Source organism: Acartia tonsa, chromosome 3, assembly GCF_053477335.1.
Source record: "Acartia tonsa isolate MP-2025a chromosome 3, ASM5347733v1, whole genome shotgun sequence".
Classification (NCBI taxonomy): Eukaryota; Metazoa; Arthropoda; class Copepoda; order Calanoida; family Acartiidae; genus Acartia; species Acartia tonsa.
In genome coordinates, this window is record NC_137262.1 from 1899546 (window position 1) to 1919614 (window position 20069).

Below are 20069 nucleotides of genomic sequence, written 5' to 3' on the forward strand. Positions count from 1 at the left end.
TGAAAATTGTTGAAAGATCGGTGAAGTCATTTTTGAGATCTTATTAGACTTATTTTTATTTGTATATTGTCTGATACCTACCTATGTAATTTATAGCATATAGATTACCTACCTACCTTTTTTATATTAACAGAAGAAGTAACATTGCAATAATAAATAACAAATGTAAATATTAAAACAAGAACAATATTATAATATAGCGGGAAGCAAATCAGATCAGGAGGATGGAGTAACCATGTTGGATGTCCTTCAGGATGAACAAGAATTAGAGGAGGATGCCAATGTAAGATAATTCTGAAAATTCCCTTAAAGTGCATAGTCAAACAAATAACCTGCCCCCTTATTTTGATATAGATTGTAAATAAGGGGGGTGGGGGGGAGGTCGCCTATGACTTTAGGTCTGATTATGTAAGGTACTATTAGGGGCTCTGTAAGTCAACTATTCCCCCCCCACTTTTATCAACCCAAGTCCAAAAAATGGATTAATTGTCTAATCACCTAAAATTCCTGATTTGACTTAGTATCAAAAATAATGTTATGGCTTTTTTTGGTCGAGCTTTCATGCAGATTCAAATTTTATTTTGGAATAAATCACTAGGTACAGACAGAAATTACAAGAATATTTGACTTTCTGAAATTTTTTTTGATAGGCTGTTTTGGGTGCATCTGACGACCAAAACTGTACTTATGATGTGGGATATGTGGATAGACAAGCCTTGTATGCTTGTACTACTTGTACACAACCAGGTAGATAGATACTATAGTGATATGTTAGATAGACAAGCCTTGTATGCTTGCACTACTTGTACACAACCAGGTATATAGATTGATAGTGTGGGGTTATGTGGATAGACAAGCCTTGTATGCTTGCACTACTTGTACACAACCAGGTAGATAGATACTATAGGGATATGTAGTAGAGAGACAAGCCTTGTATGCTTGTACTACTTGTACACAACCAGGTAGATAGATACTATAGGGATATGTAGATAGACAAGCCTTGTATGCTTCTACTACTTGTACACAACCAGGTAGATAGATACTATAGGGATATGTAGTAGAGAGACAAGCCTTGTATGCTTGTACTACTTGTACACAACCAGGTAGATAGATACTATAGCGATATGTAGATAGACAAGCCTTGTATGCTTGTACTACTTGTACACAACCAGGTAGATAGATAGATAGCATTAGCTTAGATGGATAAACAGACAAGCCTTGCATCCTTGTTCTACTTGCTTTAACTTAATCTTAACTGATTTTAATTTTCATTAGGTAAGTACCTAGACAAATTGAAAAATTAATAAGCAAATAGAATTTTATATTGGATAGAATTTTAGTTAGGCAAGTAATTGAAATATGTATATCATCACCATCTACCTATTGATATATTTAGACAATCCTGATTTCAAGGCAGCTGGAATCTGTCTTGCCTGTTCATATCACTGCCATGAAGGGCATGACCTCGTAGAGCTATATACCAAAAGACAGGTACGTCTATTATTTTAATGGAGGTGTTATTACTTGGATCGTACACCAGAATTTCAAGTTCTCAAAAAAAGTGAAACACGCAGCGGACTAAGATAACGATACCCCTCACACATCCCCTTCATTCTATCCCTTCCCTCTCCTTTTGAACGAACTGACCAATAAACGAGTTTCATGTATATTGTACATCCGTTATTATATCAAGCTTTAACTTTTAATTAGGTAATTCATTATTATCTTACAATAGGTCTAATTTTGAGATATACTTTACTGGATAAAAGAAAACTTTATTATGTAAATTAATGTCTTTCTGTTAGTCTATCTACCTTATTACTCAAAAATGTGAATCTTCCATAAAATGGATAACTTTAGGGTTCAAAATCTATTAAAAGCTACTTCAAAAAAAAAACTACCTAATATTATAGGATTATATATACAGTATAATTAATTTGTTATTAATTTATTATAGTTTCGTTGTGATTGCCCAACCAAAAGATTTTCCTCAGATCATCGTTGTAAGCTTAAACCAGGTACAAGTTCTATAAAAGCCAGGTATAGGTATAACCAACGACTGTATTAATTCGAAATTTTTTTTTATTTCAGCTTTTTTTTGGTGGGCTACCTAATTAGGTATTTACTAATACAGTACATAAAGCGGGGTTATTTATCAGTGGTCAATCGGCACTTAATATAGGAAAGCACCCAAAATTCAAATTGCGGATGTACAATGTACATTAATTTTATTTGTCATTGTCTATCCCTTAAGATTCATACCTAGTTAAAAGTGCTAGGTATTTGAAAGATAACTTTTGTTTATATAGTTTGTATTTGTAGACTGTTGAGAATTATTTTCCTGTAAAGTTTCTTGATAATGTTAAAAATCATTGACTGAAACCTTTTATATTTCAGTGAAAGAGGACGAGAATGAACTGAATACGTATGGTCAGAATTTTGCTGGTCTGTATTGTGAATGTAATCGTCCTTATCCTGACCCGGAGGACTCCACAATTGATGAGATGATCCAGGTATTACTTAAAGCACAGCTACTCTATCATTATATACCTACCTATGTACGTCGATACTGTACAAGAGGCAAATAAAATAGGTTATTTTGGTTTGCAAAGGGATCCATAAATTAATCAGAAAAAAAGGATCTTTCCCTTAAAATGGCTACCAAGCACAGACCCCCAATCCCTTTATTATTTTATTATAAATTGAAAATAGGGAAGAGGGTTTCCTATGCCTGATCCTCGCGGGGCTTCTAATTATAACATAACCTTTCCTGACCTAAAGTAATAAACAAGCAAACTAAAAACGAACACACACCCCCTTCCCCCTATTAATTAAAAAAATAAAGAGAAAGGGGGATTCTGTGTTCAACAAGGCACTTTGATGGAAAATAACCGTTTGTTGAACAAAACACGGATGTGGCATCATGTTAAGAGGATTGTAAGTAAAAGAATTATAATATTATATTATCTTTTGTACCTATAGAAATTATTTTCATTCATAGGAGTGATGTAATTGATTTTTACTTTCCAATGAATGGGAATTAGTTTGATCATTATTTGTTATTTTTTAATATGTTTAGGTACTACGTAGAGGTTCTAGAATATTTTCGACTAAAATTAGTTTTTATATAATTCTATTTCAAGTTTTAAAAATATAATACTATATTATATTTCAAAACAATAGAAGGAGATATATGGGAAAGTAAATAATACTGGCCCCCAAAGTTGTATAAGCACAATTTCTCATTCATTGGGTTAAAAACTCATGGTATTTTGTAAAATTTTGATTGGGTTCTACAAACTAGCAGTATCTAACCTTTCCAGCTAATAATTTTTAATCTACAGAAGGAGCATTTGTTGTATCACAATTGGGGGTGTATATTAAATGAATATTAATTTTTCGTCAATATGTATATTCCTGTTTGAATTACCTATTAAGTATATTTTACCACAACTCACAGAAAAAACAACATACAAATCTTATAGATGAGCTTCACTTCTAGAAAATACTGTTACATGATTCTTGTTTATCAAAATCTTAAAATCCATTTTCAGTGTCTGCTTTGTGAGGATTGGTACCACGGCCGTCACCTTGGCCTGGCCTCCGGACCTCCTCCTGATAAAGAATATGGAGAGATGATTTGTCGTCAGTGTGTCACTAAGCATCCCATTCTTATCAATTATAAGGTAGAATTTAACAATGAACATGTACAATTATAAGATGAAAACTAGTTTTTCTAGCCCAGTGATGCCGAAGGCACAGTAAAAAACTGGTTTTAATCGTATTATTGTACATTTTATTATTAAAAATATAATACGATGCTATACATAATTTTTCAGTATGGCTGAGAACTGGTTCTAATCTACCGGATATTAATCGGTTTCGAAGCGATACTGGAAAGTGTTTGTGTCATTTAATTTTAAAAGTTTTTATGTTTGTGTTCTGTCTTTGTTACTTAAAATCTCTTGATCTGCTTATCTTTACTTAAAAAACATTGTCGTTCGGTGAAGTCAACCCATTTTGCAACTAAAAAGTAAGACTTTTTGAATAAGGATGTTAAGGAATAAAACTACACCTACTATTACATTCCTTTAAAAATCTGATCGCCAAAAATCTTTTTCTCTAGAATGTGAAAGTACCCGAAACAGCTACAGCTACCGAAACCTCAGGTGAATCACAAAATTCTGATGAAACTGCGTGTAAAATAAAGTCTACTAATACTACTCCTCCTGGTGAAAATAACAAATCAGCTGACTGTGATAATACTGACAACAAACAGGATTACACCGATGCAAAGACAGATGAAAAATCCGCTAACACTGAGGCAGAAAAATCCACGAATTCAGAAGCTGATAAATCCACTAAAAATGGTAAATCAGGAAAAGTGGGCGGGTTTGAAACTCTGTTTCTGCCTGAAGGGTGGAGATCTATGCAGTGCAGGTAAGAAAAGAACATTTATTTCATCATATTTATGTACTTTTTTTGACATTGCCACTTTTTTTTTATGGCGATTTAAATTTTTTAGGTGCTCTGATTGTTTAGAGTATTACAAAAAGAACAAAATAGAGTTTCTTCTTGATGAAAAAGACACCGTGCATTTTTATGAATCCAAAGGTAAAAAATTATTTTTAGAAATAAATTATCTAATTAAGAGTTTTTAAAATGGGTGCTTTCCCTATTACTGCTAAGCGAGCACATAAGCCCTCATATTTCAATAAAAAACAGGGGTGTATATTCTACATGGGATCCCCTGCTCAGGGGGGGGGGGGGGGATAAAAAATAAGTGGTTGGACGGAAAAAAATGTAAAAATTAAGAAAACTGAAAACATTTTTTCCATTTCCCCCCCCTCCTTGGTGAAAAAACTAAAAAAATGGGTGGTAGGAGGGATAAATAAATAAAATATAGAGTCCTTTAAATATTTTTCCATTTTCCCCCCTACTTGGTGAGAAAAAACTAGGGGGGGGAAAAATAAAAAATTTTGTAGCAGGGGAAAAAAAATAAATCTTGTGCAGAATATACACCCCTGATAAAAAAGAATATTTTTCTTTATGACAGACCCTTGCGGGGAGCACTCATGCACTGCAGTGCTACCCGGCCCTGTACCTACTATAACCTAAACTAACCTAGACTTCGGGAAAAAAATAGCTTTTCATTTAAAGAAAAACGCTGTTAGACCTTTTATTTACAATATTCTTATAAATAATAGGTCATAATGTAAAAAGGATATTTTTCATTTTTTCTTAATGGAAAAGGGGTAGTTTCATGAAATGCATTTAAACTTAATTTAGTGAACCGCATATTTTATCCTGGTTAAATGTTTAAACTACATTTATATGGCATATATTTGAAAGAATTTCAATTTTCTACCACGTAGTTTTTAAAATATCAAAAATTTTAAAATTGAAAATTGTCTTTTTGTGATATATGCAATTTAAAAAGACGATTTTCTAGTCTTGATATTTTAAAAACTATGTGGTAGAAAATTGAATTCATTTCAAATATATGCTATTTAAATGTAGATTAACCCATTAACTTGGAAAAAATATGCGGTTCACTAAATTAAGTTCAAATTCATTTCGTGAAACTACCCCTTTATCAGTTACCAAATTGTACACTGTACAATACATTGTACAGAGAAATAATGAAATATTTTTTAATTTACTACTTTGTCTAGACTAGTCTCATCTGTCAGAAAAATCAGGGTAGGGAAAATATACACATTTTTATCAATGGTTTATTATTATTTATTATCTTTGTATTTACTATTTAATATGAAATCTTGATTTAAAATGCACAAGTTTCATATGTTTAAATATGTTATTTCTTCTTTTTTGAATTTACATAATGTTGTAAACTAATGTGAAGTAAACTAACTCTCTGTTTCTATTTTTACGTTTTGACTTGTAGAAAACCTCATTGCATTTTTTGTCTGTACGAAATATATCACAATGTTTAATAACTAGAAATTTACATTAAATATTTGTCTATGATTCTAGTAAAAGATTTGTATTACTAAACCTTAAAAATAACACAATAATTCAGTTTCGAAAAACAATAAGAAATGACGTTTTTCCTTACTGTCCAAATCCATTTAATCCAGAAAGAGGATTTTCCATTTTCAGCAAAAAACAATAAACATAGGTTAGGGCAGGAATTATAGTAAAAATAGTGACATATGGCCATTAAAGTGAAGCTTAAGATAAGCTATGGTAAAAATGTAAACTGTACAATTTAAATTAGTTTGGTTTATAATTCTTATTGATAGAAGATTTGATTTGTATCTCTGCTGCAAGCATGTCTGCGTGTGAGTTTTATGCCTACACAAGTCTGCATAAATGGAAGTTGCATTTTAAACTATCTATTTGCTTATCATCTTAGGGAATGTACATCAAGTAATCGTTCATTGACCTATACCTTCAATCCACGAGTTTGCTAAACATTTATATTTCGATAAATTCTATCAACTTATATTATTTAGGTAAGAAGCGAGCTGGTCAGTTTGAGCAGGGTATGGAAGCTCTGTCACAGATGGACAGAATTAAACAGGTTCTTATAAGATATTAATACTGGAGGCTACGCCCCTAGAGGCCATTAGAGGGTGGGGGGAGGAAAGTTAACACTTCCCACTTTTAAAAAGAAAAAGTTGGTTGAATCATCTTTTTGGAGGGAAGAAAATTAAAAAAAATATAAAACCGATGTTATTTATAGTTTAATGTACCCTTCTTTACTGCTTTTAAGTTATTTATTATTTGTAATTGTCAAAAAAATTAATTTTAGATTTTTAATAGTTATTTCTCGCACGGCTTTCCGCGGATATAGAATGTACAATTATAAGATTAAAATCAGTTTTTTAGCCCCTTGGTGCCATAGGCACGGGCTAAAAAAACTGGTTTTAATCTTATAATTGTACATTTTATATTCGTAGAAAGCTGGATATAATACGATGCTAGACATAGTTTTTTCGTATGGATGAGAACCGGTTCCTATCCACCGGATTCGAATGAATACGAGAAAATTAAATTCTTTTCTTTTATGAACCAGGTTGAAGCCATCAGCATGTACAACAACATGAAGACAGATCTCATGGACTACCTCGCAACCTTTGCCAGGAAATATGAGCAGAAATTACTCAACATAATCACGGATCTAAAGGGATAAGACAATGGCTGATAAATTGATGTACATCCTCAATGATGATACACAAAATAAACTCTTTTGAAGATAAGAATTAGTGGAGGAAATCTTGGGACACTCAAATTGATGAACCAGTCAATGAAAATTCAATAATAGTCCCTAAAGTCCTTAAGCCAACGAAAAAGAAGCCGGTTTTATTAAACGTTGGGGTCTAGTGTAATAAACCCTGCAACATAGTATAGATTTCTATAAATTATTGCATCTTTTTTTTTGCAATGCATTCAATTACATAAAGGCCGAAAAAAATTTAAATGTGGAAAAAGAATTTCCCTTACTTAATATAACAATATCCATTTATGATTTCCTACAAAGAACAGTTATTTCTTTCATCGTATTATAAACGGCTTTCCGCGGATATAGAATGTACAATTATAAAATTAAAACCAGTTTTTTTAGCCCCGTGGTGCCGAAGGCCCGGGCTAAAATTTTTTTTAAGCTTATGATAGTACATTTTTATATTCGTAGAAAGCTGGATATAATACGATGCTAGACATAGTTTTTTTGTATGGATGAGAACCGGTTCCTTTCCACTGGATTCGAATGAATACAAGAAAACGATTTCTTGGGCATTTTGTAATTTAAGAATAAACATTAAAAAGTGCTGTGCTTCAAAAAAAATTTGCTTTTCTAAAGGTAAGTTTTGAATGTAAAAATGATAATTGGAACTTAATTTGCATTTTTTAATTGGATAATGATAACCTAGTTAGCTAGCTAGTATTTAGTTTCTGGTAATAGGAACATGGATAAGTTTTATCAAAAAAATTTCATACAAAGTCTAAATCTATAATACAAAGTAGAACGATGTCTGTTTGTCTGTCTGAAGCTTAAGATCTAAGTAGCCACAGAAGCAATATGGCTCTACTCTTCAGGGAATATTATTTTACCTACTGGTCCTGTGACGTTTTAAAGCTATTTTCTCGGGGGGGGGGAGGGTCCCTCCCCCCCCCCAAAAAAAAAATTCGGGTTTTTTGAAATCAACCTCTCCCCCTCAAAATCCTAGAGACCGCATGGGCGTAGCCGCTAGTATTTTTAAAGTAAATAATTCAATTTCGTGACATATTCTTAATATATCCAGTGGTACATATTCTTCACATCTAACCTTTTTATTGTATAACCTTTGTCCAAAAGTTCAAGCTTGACTAGGTAATAAGTTGTGACTATTTTTCTAGGCGAATATATCTGTCTTATTCTTAAATAGCAGAAGTTCCATGTTTTATGTTTTTAGTTTATTTTTGGCTTTAGGCTAAGACCAGAACCTATCACCTTTAGAGAAATAGTCTATACCTATTAGTTTATATTACACTAGTAATAAAATTTTTTCTTGTGGTAGTTTCTCTTGGGTAGGTTGGGGTTACCCTCCACTAAAATAGCTTTAAACCTTACCAGGATCTTTGAGAAGCTAAATTGTCATTGAGAACCATATCGGTTCAACGGTTAGACATCCAGTTACTTTTATTGAAGGATTGATTATTTTTCATAGTTTATTTATCAGTGTCCCAAATTTGTTTGTAGGTGTTGGAACACTTTTCTATTTTTAATTCACTACAATCCAGGGGTGTAATATTCTGCACAAGATTAATTTTTTTCCCTGCTGCAAAATTTTTTCTTTTTTTCCCCTCCTAGTTTTTCCCAGCAAGGAAATGGATAAAATGAAAAAAATATTTTCAAAACTCTTTATTTTATTCATGTTATCCCCCCTCCCACATATTCTTTTAGTTTTTTTTCACCAAAGAGGGGAGAAAAATGTCAAAAAATGCTTTCAGTTCTCTTAATTTTTACCTACATTTTTTTCCTCCAATCACAATTTTTTTTTTTTACCTCTCCCCCCTCCCCTCAGTTAGTTCAAATTTGCAGAATATACACCCCTGCTACAATCTTTCTATAAATATTCCAGCCTATTGGTTATTGTAAACTTCGGGGATTGACGTCAGCAAAAACAAGAACAAAAATGTACTTATCGCACAAAAAGAGGAATAGATATTTATAGTATTGTATTATAGAGAGCTTTCCGTGGATATTAAACTGAAAAATTATATGATTAAAACCAGATTTGTTAATCCAGAGGAGCCGAAGGAACTGGCTAACAAAACTGGTATTAATTTCATGTTTTTTTTATTTTAATATTCGTAAAAAATTGTCTGAAATACGATGTTTTACATGATTTTTAGCAGGGCTGAGTACCGGTTGGAATCCAGCGGATATTAATCGGGTTCGAAGCAATATGGGAAAATTATCTTATATGATTAATTGAGAAAGTTGAGCTCTATAGGTATTTTTAAAAGTTGATTTCTGTGTATTGCTTAAAACTTAGAATGGCTTAATAAATTGAGCCATTATCTTCAATCTTGGCATTTTAAAGGCCACTGCACATTTAGAAGGGGCGGATCGACTCTTAAGTTTGAAGTCACTAGAATATTTATATGAATTAAAAACAATATTATTGATTAGAAATCATATAGAACCCAGAGAGAGAGGGGACAATGGGCTGTTTATTACACTAGTCAAGTTTTAGATAACGTTTTCTTACTCGTTGTCTTAACAACTTTTTGGAGTTTAGTGAATTTTGATTGGTCGCTTCATTAAGTTGAGTGTTCAAACGATTTAACTACTAATTTTAATCTACAGAAGAGTTAATCTTGAGTATCATCATTGGGGATGTAAATCAATTTATCGGCCATTGTCTTATTCCTTAAGATACGTGATAAAACCTGTTATGGAAAGTTTTAATGTTACTTGACTCCTTATAGAACACCAATTGCGTGTTTGGACGTACGAAAACAAACTTGTTAACTTGGTTATCAAAAACATAAATATGCAATTATCATTACAAAAGAGGAGATTATGTAAGAGCCTGGTGCTGTTATTCTAACAACAAAGCAACAACAGTTTATTATGATACCCGGATATTAAATAGAAGCAACAGCTTTTAGTTAATCATAATAACGACGCAAATATCGGTTTTATTGGTATTTTTTTATCGCATATCAATTTTGTTATATTAGATAGTAACGTTTTTTTTATTATGAATCTTAAGATTTCATTAACTACCATGCAGGGGAAAGTGAATGTGATTCTGACAAACAATTCTAATTGAGAAATTCCCCTCAACCCCCCTTCCCTTTTTCTCCACTTCTTACCCACCACCTTCCTTTCAGTTACACCAAATAACAAGTTTTACTCCAACTTTACTCCAACAAAATATTTAATTTTCGGCAATTTAAAATGGAATTAGTTGGCTGAATAACAGCCCCTGATTAATCACTGAACCGATCGAGTTCTCCATTTTAGAGAAGCTTCACTAAAATATCGTTTTCGGTTATCCCCCTTTCTATCCTTTCGAATATAGAGCCCTTAGATGCTAGGAATGCAACCGCTAGTCATAAATAAAGCATCATCGCCTGCATTGAATTAGTCGGCCGTAAACCATTATTTTTGTCAACATAGCACGCTCTCTGTAAATATTGGAGAAGTACATTATATTCAAGTAAAAATCAAAACCACTTGAGACCAACAAATTATGTACGCTTGTCACTTATGATGTAATATAAGTGTTATTAACCTTGCTTGTCATCCACCTTTCATAACAGTTTAGGATACTTCTTAATAACGACCTATCTATCTATGCAGAGACGTCCAAGCTTTTTATTTTGAGGCTGGTAAAATGAGGGTTTTCAAAGGTTTGAGGGGAGTAATCTAATGTATTTTTTTTTTTAAATATGGAGGGAAGTAAAATGGTAAATGGATGTCTATGTGTCTATGGTTTCTAATTTTTAAGTTACTTAAAAAAATATCAAAGTTATTTTTTCACATGGTGGATTGTATTAGACAAGGGTGACAAACTCCATAAAAGCAAAACAAGAAAATAGATTTGGAAGGGGTCAAAAATCCTTTGTAAATTTAACTTGTTTGTGTAAAAAACAACGTTGTGGAGCCAGAGCAGGGAGCCGCAATATTTTGCTGGAGCCGGAGCCGAAAAAACGGCTCCGGCTCCGGTTTAGCTAAAAAAGGGATTTTTTATTAATTATAATATTTAACTCTGGTGTGTCGTATGCAAATACCCCCTTTAAGTTTTTCAAGTCCATTTTTATCAAAAATTAAACTTTTAAAACCTTTAAAAATAGACTTGGCAAAAAAATATGTTTACTTTTTCTTGATTTTAGGTCGGAGGCGGAGCCAAATCCGCACCAAAATTAAACGGCTCCGCAACGCTGGTAAAAAATAACCATTTCTAAAGGATATTTTAAAGTACAACAATTGTTTAGGTACCTTACATTAGTTAAAAAGCCTTTTCAAAAATGTATTGTTTAATGAGTACTACCGACTGCGCCCTTATCATCTAGGAGCTCTGTATTCGGAGGCGTAAAAAAGATAAAAATAGCCTAAAACCACTCGGGAAATATGTAAAGCTTCCATAGAATGGAGAACTTAATGAATTCAGAAGTTTTTAAAATCTGTAGCTACAGACATAAAAACCTAATTACTTTATATAAAAAGATAAGACATGGAGCAGTAACGTGTAGAAAAGCTTCACTTTTTATTTTTTTATTACTTTATTATTTTTAAATTCCCCTGTGTGTAATTTCAATATAAGAAAATATAAATAGATAAGAAAAAAAAATAACCAAATAAAGCAGTTTTCTTTCTTTTATTCAGCCAAAAAAATGCAAAATTATTACTGTACGTCAATCTAATTCAAACTTTTTGTATATAAACCAATGTCTTGTAAACGTTTTCATGCTATTTTTTCATTCTATCTATCTGTTCGGTGTTTTTTTTAATGAAAACTTCTATCCCCTGGTGGGGCCCTAACTCTACGATGCCCTATCAATATTGGGTACCATCCATGCGGGTCTTTTCTAACCTTCTCTTAACCTAATATGAAGTAATGTCTAAAATCCTTTCATTCTTTAAAAAGTTTCCTTTGAATTTTGAAATAGTTGCCAAATCTGTTCCTCATTTTATTCATTTCACGCACCTGATGAAACAGCTGTAGTTATCACTTCATTAATATGGCGCATTTTCAGTGAATTCTTAAATACGAAACCGCCTTACTAGCGTGGACAGGACAAGGGAGGAGTTAAATAGAAATAATTTTTTCCTCTTTAGTATTTAAGCTGCCAAAGTCAGATTTTCACTAAGGGGGGGGGGGGGGTTAATGCAACCATCTCGTAATCAATGATTAAATGGCACTTAGAATTCGAATTTCGATCTGAAATTTTTCATGAGTAATCCTTGGTAGGTCTATTTTCCCTAATCGAACAAAAAGTTGGAAAAGTAACGGCTGGCGGCTCAGCCGTTTTTTTGCCTATTTTCAGGGCAAATTCATCATTAATTACGTAGGAATCAACTGTTTGAAACATATTTTTGGTTTAATTCATGTTAAATGATAGCAATAACCATTTTTTAAATTTCTAGTACCAACAGCTACCGGCTAGAATCGTTTGATAAGGTTTTTGAGGGACAAAAAGTAATATGTGGAGATAGGTTTCGTGACTAATATGCTCTTAAGATTAGCAAAAATTCGCAAAACGGCTGAGCCGCCAGCCGTTAACCGTTTCTTTTCCAACTTTTTGTTTGATTTAGGGAAAATAGACCTACCAAGGATTATTCATGCAAAATTTCAGATCGAAATTCGAATTTTAAGTGCCATTTAATCACTGATTACGAGATGGTTGCATTAACCCTCCCCCCCCCCCCCCCCCCTTAAAAATGGAGACTGTATAATTTTGATCTTCCATTGTAAATTCCTGTAAGTTTAAGTAAGTAAGATCAATTAAGGTTGCTTATGATTATATCAATCATAAGGACATTAAAAGCTTCCTCTTAAACGAATGTAACTCCAATTATTAATCGTTTTAAAGAAACAAACCTGTTTCTGTTCAAATCAAACTACGTTCTAAAAATATTATATTTATGATATAACACAAGTGACTGTGTTTTAATGGGTAGTTTTATGATGTAATATCAATTAAGGTTGTTTTATCAATCGTTTTGACACAGAATACCTACTATAACTTGAACAACTGTAACTCCAATTAATAATCATTCTAAAGTAACGACATAGCCAGGTTTCAATTTACCAAAACTACGTTCTAAAATTTTTATGATACAACACAAATGGCTGTGTTCTAAGGGGTAGTTTAGTAAGTAAGATCAATCAAGGTTGCTTATGCTTATATCAATCGTTTTGTCATAAAAAAACGAACATTTAAACGACTTTAACTCCAATAAATATTCGTTTTAAAGAAAAAAAAATTGTTTCCAAGATCAAAACCTTTTTCTGTTTATATCGAACTATGTTCTAAAAATAGTTGTTATATAATGATACTAGCGGCTGCCAAGCACTGTGTTGTAAGGGCTGGAGAGAGGTGGTAGAAAAACAGAATATAATCAACCAATCTAAAAATTTTATAGCATAGAACCAACCCGGAACCTATGTTAAGTTGTCCTAAATGGTAGTGGGTAATGAAATCTTAAGCTTCAGACAAAAAACCTGTTTATCTACTTATATTATAGGACAGCCAAAAATGTTGCCATTTAATATCATTAACTACGTTTAACTTTTGTTACCTAAATTCCCTTCTAAATTCTATACTTTTCGTGCTCTTATAATTACCGGCTGTGTTAATTTTCCTTTAGTGTTACTAAGACATGTTATATAATGCTCATATAATGTAAACAGAGAGGGGAAAGTTGTCAAGGAGGAAGATATCCAGAAATTTTTCACCAAGATGAAATCCGCCAAACGGCCAAGACTAGACCTACCACCCCCGGATTCTTGCAAATAATCAGCTGATTGCCAACAAATAACAGCCTGTTTGATTTGCAAACTAAGTCATTAAATTGGTGTCCAAAAAGTATTAAATATTTTACCTTCATAAACCGGTTTTTTACAACATAACAAAAAACATTATGAGATCATAAAAATTTATTTTGGGTTTAAATTTTTTTTAAAATACTGCATATCATAAAATTCTATATGATTTATAATATAAAAAACGGTAACATAGTCAATATAATAACAAAAACAACAGTTTTACATAAAAATTAAACTAGATGATTATAATAATGATAAAATGATATCAAGGTACAGGATCAAGTAAATTGTTTAACAAAACTTGAAAATACTCTTTTTTATGTATGTATTTTTTACTTTTTGCATTGCTAAACATATTTCTAGGATTGAAAGAAAAACTAAACTAAATTAGTTCTATGAGATAGTACCATAGGTTACATTATTAATATTTATGGATAATGAAAACAAGAACTTAATACAAGATTCTGATATTTTTATAGATTATAACAGCTTATTATTATTGTTTAGATTCAAGTTAATGTTTAAGTAATATACTTCCACTTTAAATCTATACATAAAATATATGGCTGCTATGTTCTACGTATGAATATTCAGGATCTTTTATCATGTTCATGATAATGAAAAGCCACCAGGTTGGAAATTTAAAAGTTAAATATTTTCACAAATAAATATTTAACTTGGAACAGAGTTGAGCAAATGTAGAGGTGTGTGGAGTAGCTCAGCTATAATTGGAAGATCTGGTTCGTTTTCAATATTGAGTATGCCGTGCCTCACTAGGAAATCAACTATCACTGGCGAGCTGGTCAGTTTCAGGTCCTAAGAATAATAGGAAAAATTAGTACATTTTAGTACCCAGATTTTAAATAAGGCCAAAAAAACAGGATTTTTCAAATTTTAATTCAAATAGAAAGCATTTTTTACCTTAGAAAAAAGCACATCAAAAATTTTGTTGACTGGGCACAAAATCCATTCATCCACCTCTCCGTCCTTGTTTGCTGGCAGCCAGGATTCTGGCAACTCCAGGTCGAAAATAAATTCTGTGAGTGGGTGGATGCCCCGGTCAGACTGGTGCAGGTAGGAGATGGTGCCGGTGGGAAGGATATTTTTGCATAGATGTGGCTCCAGCCCAGCCTCCTCTTCGCCCTCCTTAATAGCAGTCTCCAGTACTCCTCGTCCCTCGGTAAGGCCGCCGCCGACAAAGTTATCTAAAAAAAAGAAAAATAATTAAAACTAAATTTCAATTTTGAAGCATTTTTATAGCAGTATTAACTTTTTAAAAACCAGTTCATTTATAGATTGTGATATTTTAACAATTTTTGTAGATTTTAGGATAAAAATTATTGTGTAATAAATAATAATAAATGTATTTTTCAGAGACAAAATGTTTGTTAAAGGCCTTGAGGGAAAAGAATATTGGATTGAAAATGTTTCAACTGGGGAGCAAGCTGTACAGTTCATAAAAACAAAGGTAGAAAATTAGATAGCTAGACATTAAATTTTAATAATGTTAAGCCTAAAATAAGATAGATAATATATTTTTTTAAAGGAATTGTTGGAAACTGATGTGTATTTGATGCAAAATGGCAGAATCATAGACGACTTAAACTCAAATTTAGACTGTGCAGCTAATATTCAAATTCTACCATGTGGTAATGTTTTATATCAATTGTCTAAATTAATTATTAATTACAATAATGAATAGCTCTTAATGAGAACTAATTTGTTCTAAAATTAGAAAGAAACAAAGTGTAAATGACGTAGGTAGTTGAATTCTTAAGTATTGTTATGTATGTATAGGCGCTCTGAGAGGTGGGAAAGGAGGTTTTGGTTCTATGCTGAGATCTATCGGAGCTCAAATTGAGAGAACTACAAACCATGAGGTATTTCATTTTGGAGAGTACAGACTTAAATTTTACCCCTTAAAATAATTGTTAAGATTTGAAGCGGCCTCCGCTTTTTTCAAGTCTCCAGACAGTTGCGTAATTATATAGTTTTTGGTTAATTTTGCTTATGAACAATTATGACAAAAAAAGTTTATAACAAAGAAATATTAATTTGTAGGCAATGAGGGATTTGTCCGGTAGGAGACAAAGAGATATCAACAATGAACGCAGACTCAAGGATTACATTGCAGGACAGGTAGGCAAAATGTTATTTGTCATATTTTACATTCATGTAGCGCAGCTACTTTGTATTAAAACTCTTTATTACTAAAGGCGGAAAGAGAGAAAGAAGCAGAAGAAAAGAAAGAAGCAAAGCTTGAAAAATTGAAAAGAATTGCGGCGGGAGAAAATAAGGCGAAATATGACTTTAGTGACCCAGCTTATGACAAGGTTAGCTTCAAATTTTTAAAGTTAAAAATTATGATTTTTAAAAGTGAGACACCTGATATTTTTTTAAAGGCTAGAAGCGAGACAGAAGAGAAAATCCACGAAGCAGTTGAAGCTGCGTTCAAAGCTAAACCCAAGGAGGATGATAAGAAGGACAACAAAAGAAAATCTGATGAAGCAGGTATGAAAGTTCTTTATTCTCAAAAAAAAACATGAAAATCTGGGAAAATCAAATTTAAAAATCTGCTAAACATGTGTAATTTTAGGCCCAGCCCCCAAGAAGAAAGGGCTATGGATGGGAGCAGGACTTGACGATCTGGATGATGAGGATCTAACCGACTCTTCTGACGAGGAAACAGAGAAAGGAGAGAAACAGAAGGCTGTTGCAAAGACATAAGTGGAAAATGTGTACTATGAAGCCCCTATCTGTATTAAAATTATTTTGTTTTCTGCTATAAATTAAATCATATTTCATAAAATTGTATTCATTGTATCTCATTTAAGATTGAATATTGTTGACTAATGTTGTAAATTTTCAGAGTAAACATAAAATGACACGTCGAAAAGAATGATTCTGCCATGTCGCATCAAGTAACAGTATTAAGGTAGGAAATAGTTATTTATCGCATCGCATTATAGACAGCTTTCCGCTGATATTAAAATAAAAAAAATATAAAATTAAAACCGGTTTTGTTAACCCCGAGTGACTGAAGGTCCAGGATAACAAAACTGGAATTAATTTTATTTTAGTGTTCGTGAAAATTGTCTGTAAAACGATGATATTATGGCTGAGAACCGGTTCTAACCCAGCGGATAATAATCGGTTTCGAAGCCGTACTGAAAACTTTGTTGAGAAACTTACCAATTTGTCCTGGGTAGGTGGGTTTGGTGAGGGATCTGCGCTGGAACCAAAGGCAGAGTCCTTGTTGGGAATGGTTCACATAACCGTTGATTTGGATTCCATATTTCCTAAAAAAAAGTTTAATAAATTCATATTTTTTCACATATTGTAAATATCTTATCATGCTAAAGGTTTCATGTAGATAGTACATTTTTTTAAAGCAAGCTCTTGTTATTTTTAAAAATCTTCATATGATCAAGGAAGTAAGTAATATTGGCAGCACATACAGACACAAGACTATATAGAAATTTTTATTATTACCTGATACCAAAAATAGGAGCACCACTACGTTCAATTTGAAAAAAAGGTTTTGATCCATAGCTAGAACTAATCTCATAACACTCGTCCCTCCAGCCCTTCAAGCTGCTAAACTCCAGGTTGGATCGCAGTTCCAGCAAAACTTCATTTAAAGCCTATAAAATAACCGCACATAAGCAATAATATAAGAAAAGTTTGAAAACAAAAAGTTTTTTAAGTTTCTAGACTGCAAAGTTTCATAATATGACAATCGTTTCAAACTCTTAATAAAATCGTTCTTGATTCATTTCAAATTGTTAACATTCACAATTTAAAATATTTTTAAAAATCTACCAAAAAAATTATAAGTTTTAAAAATCCTCCAAATAGTTTACCTGGCTACATTGATGAAATCCTTCCAGAATAGGGCTAAAAGTTACATATGCAGGGGTAACATTGAAAACATGAGGGTAGCGCAGCAGCACCTTACATACTTGTTCAGTTACTATTCCAACCTTAAAAAATATATGTTTTTATGTGGCCATTTTATTTTGATAAAAGATAAAATTCTAGTTAAAAATGCAACTTAGAGCTTTAAGAAAAATATGTACTATTATAGGGAAGTAAAAATACTAAGCTCTAAAGATATCCAATATTTTAATAGAGTAATAAATAAGTCCTAAAATTATGTAATTTAAAGGGAGTAAAAAGTACAGTTTTTTCTAACAAGAGAGGGGTAGGTTTCTGGTAGAATCCGTAAAGGTTATGTGTTATAAGTTAAAAAAGGAGTAGAAAGATAAAAATTTATGTTAACTTTTAAAAAAAAAATTTGTCTAGTTCTTTTCAATAAGAAATACACATAATTAGTGTATATCATCGTTCTACTACTATTTTTAAACCTTAAAACACTCACCTTTACGGATTCTACCAGAAACCTACCCCTCTCCTTTATATAGTCATTTGATAAAGATACAACTTTGCCTTAAAAATACCTTGGTAAATGGCCTCAAAATAATATTTCCACGAGTTATAAGAGCAAAAATAACATAGTACACCAGTGTAAATATTAAACAAAAATACAAGTTTGCTTTTTTGACATAACTAGAAAATACTAGAAATATCTTTACTTTGAAAGATTAGATTAATACCTAACTAAAAATATTTCAATAATTTGCAATTTAGACTTAAAATAGAAGTATGTCTGTTTTTTAAGAATATGTTATTGAGCAAAGTTTATATTTACCTGGACTCCTTGACAGATGAAAGGAACAAAGTGTCCACTGGACAGTGACAGGTTATTAACTTTCTTTAGCAGCTCCACAATTCCGTTTCTTTCAATCATTTTAGGTTCTGATATGATTTGTCTTTACTACTACAACAAGAATTAGAAGATGTATACTTCTGCCTTGACTAAGGATATGATCACAACTAAAGTTTTGTTTTCATATTCATGTATTATATATACTTTATAACTATAGAGGCTCCTGTCTTCTTAGCAAGTTGCCACCCCCTTTGCTTTACAGTTTGCACCCCATACCCCCGTTAGTTTACCCCTCCTCTTTTTTGTGATAAAAGCTGTCCCGGTCTCCCCCCTTCCTCTTTTCATAATTCTCTTCCTCTCTGTTGTAATATATGTAGAAATGCGGTATGAACTGGCCTAAATTTGCTTTCTGTAATGTAAAATGGAAAGTAAATTATCTGCATTTTAGGATATTTCCCCCCCACCAAAAGGTCCCTAAACGGCCTATATAATATTTGCGTCAGATTCCAAAGATCCCTTTCTAATATTGGTATGAAGAAATGCGTCATTCATTAGGGAAACTAAAGAATGCGCCCTGACGCACAAAATTGTGTGTGTGTGTGCCGGTGTGCGGCCGCATAGCAGTGCGCTTCACTGTGCGTGGATCTGTCTGTAGCTATGCTTGTGCGCGTGTACTGTCGTCTGCTAAGTGTGTCGGGCGCACAGTGTTTGTGTGTGTGTTATACGGTTTCTAGAGTTAAAAATTGAATGTGTCATAACTGAATCATATCAGCTTCAATTCTGCTGTAATTTATTAAGTAAAAGGACTTTAGGAATTGCCTGTAGTTGGTTTGCTATGAAAATCTAGTGAAATCCGGATGATACCGGTGTGAAGATTTGGAATACAGTTTGCTGCTCTGCACAGCCTCATTCTGTAGAGCTCAGTGCGACCACAAATCAGACAAATTCAAGAAATTTTTTTAGCAAAGCAATTTATAATATATAGGTAGTAGAAAGTTGTTTTTTAAGCTAAGAATCTTTACTGGGCGGGTTGAGATGTGCTTTTCATGGAAGCTTATTATAGGCCTTGAGATGGTTTTAGTCTAATGACAATGTTCTCCTAATTTGCTAGGGGTGCAGTCACTAGTTTTCTTATATTTAAACATAGAACCTGTCTTAAACAAACTAAGAGGTTAGGGAAAGGCAATTTGCAGCCAATTTCTTGCAGACTTATATACATTCCTTCTTGGAGTGTAATATTTGGTCAATTTGTATGCTTTGATATGGTTTATAAAGACCTTGCATTAGAAAAAAACACTTTTAAATAAATCAAAAACACCTTTCCCATT

The 20069-nt window shown here is 32.4% G+C and overlaps 4 protein-coding genes across 4 annotated transcripts in view; 3 read left to right on the top strand and 1 right to left on the bottom strand.

Annotated features, from left to right (window-relative positions):
* The first annotated feature begins 132 nt into the window (after positions 1–132).
* LOC145313031 (putative E3 ubiquitin-protein ligase UBR7) lies at positions 133–15394 on the top strand. The gene is made up of 11 exons (XM_080152265.1): positions 133–283; positions 651–747; positions 1397–1491; positions 1958–2018; positions 2398–2513; positions 3555–3686; positions 4127–4440; positions 4526–4614; positions 6480–6547; positions 7043–7107; positions 13875–15394. Exons 1-11 carry the CDS (start codon positions 236–238, stop codon positions 13981–13983), a joined length of 1194 nt encoding a protein of 397 aa, XP_080008391.1. The 5' UTR covers positions 133–235; the 3' UTR covers positions 13984–15394.
* LOC145313034 (uncharacterized) lies at positions 14337–19233 on the bottom strand. Its single transcript, XM_080152271.1, has 6 exons — positions 18724–19233; positions 17876–17995; positions 17505–17656; positions 17205–17311; positions 14934–15217; positions 14337–14828 (listed from the first exon to the last, which is right to left on the bottom strand). The coding sequence occupies exons 1-6, from the start codon at positions 18820–18822 to the stop codon at positions 14685–14687; spliced, it is 906 nt and encodes a 301-aa protein (XP_080008397.1). The 5' UTR covers positions 18823–19233; the 3' UTR covers positions 14337–14684.
* LOC145313035 (splicing regulator SDE2) lies at positions 15372–16882 on the top strand. The gene is made up of 7 exons (XM_080152272.1): positions 15372–15480; positions 15559–15661; positions 15810–15892; positions 16074–16151; positions 16229–16345; positions 16415–16523; positions 16609–16882. Exons 1-7 carry the CDS (start codon positions 15394–15396, stop codon positions 16737–16739), a joined length of 708 nt encoding a protein of 235 aa, XP_080008398.1. The 5' UTR covers positions 15372–15393; the 3' UTR covers positions 16740–16882.
* Positions 16884–20069, top strand: part of LOC145312951 (uncharacterized) — an 89255-nt gene continuing 86069 nt past the window's right edge. The window contains exon 1 of the mRNA XM_080152162.1: positions 16884–16947. The gene's annotated coding sequence lies outside the window, so the exon portion shown is untranslated. The remainder of the gene's footprint in view (positions 16948–20069) is intronic.

Excerpts from the sequence above, each read along its gene's own strand:
- LOC145313031 (XM_080152265.1), top strand. The coding sequence starts at position 236 with ATGTTGGATGTCCTTCAGGATGAACAAGAATTAGAGGAGGATGCCAAT. Across the intron at positions 748-1,396 it reads TACTACTTGTACACAACCAG|ACAATCCTGATTTCAAGGCA; the intron begins GTAGATAGATAC and ends TGATATATTTAG. Across the intron at positions 4,441-4,525 it reads TGGAGATCTATGCAGTGCAG|GTGCTCTGATTGTTTAGAGT; the intron begins GTAAGAAAAGAA and ends TAAATTTTTTAG.
- LOC145313035 (XM_080152272.1), top strand. The coding sequence starts at position 15,394 with ATGTTTGTTAAAGGCCTTGAGGGAAAAGAATATTGGATTGAAAATGTT. Across the intron at positions 16,152-16,228 it reads AGGATTACATTGCAGGACAG|GCGGAAAGAGAGAAAGAAGC; the intron begins GTAGGCAAAATG and ends TTATTACTAAAG. Across the intron at positions 16,346-16,414 it reads GTGACCCAGCTTATGACAAG|GCTAGAAGCGAGACAGAAGA; the intron begins GTTAGCTTCAAA and ends ATTTTTTTAAAG.
- LOC145313034 (XM_080152271.1), bottom strand. The coding sequence starts at position 18,822 with ATGATTGAAAGAAACGGAATTGTGGAGCTGCTAAAGAAAGTTAATAAC. Across the intron at positions 17,312-17,504 it reads GCTCCTATTTTTGGTATCAG|GAAATATGGAATCCAAATCA; the intron begins GTAATAATAAAA and ends ACTTTTTTTTAG. Across the intron at positions 15,218-17,204 it reads CACCTACCCAGGACAAATTG|ATAACTTTGTCGGCGGCGGC; the intron begins GTAAGTTTCTCA and ends TCTTTTTTTTAG.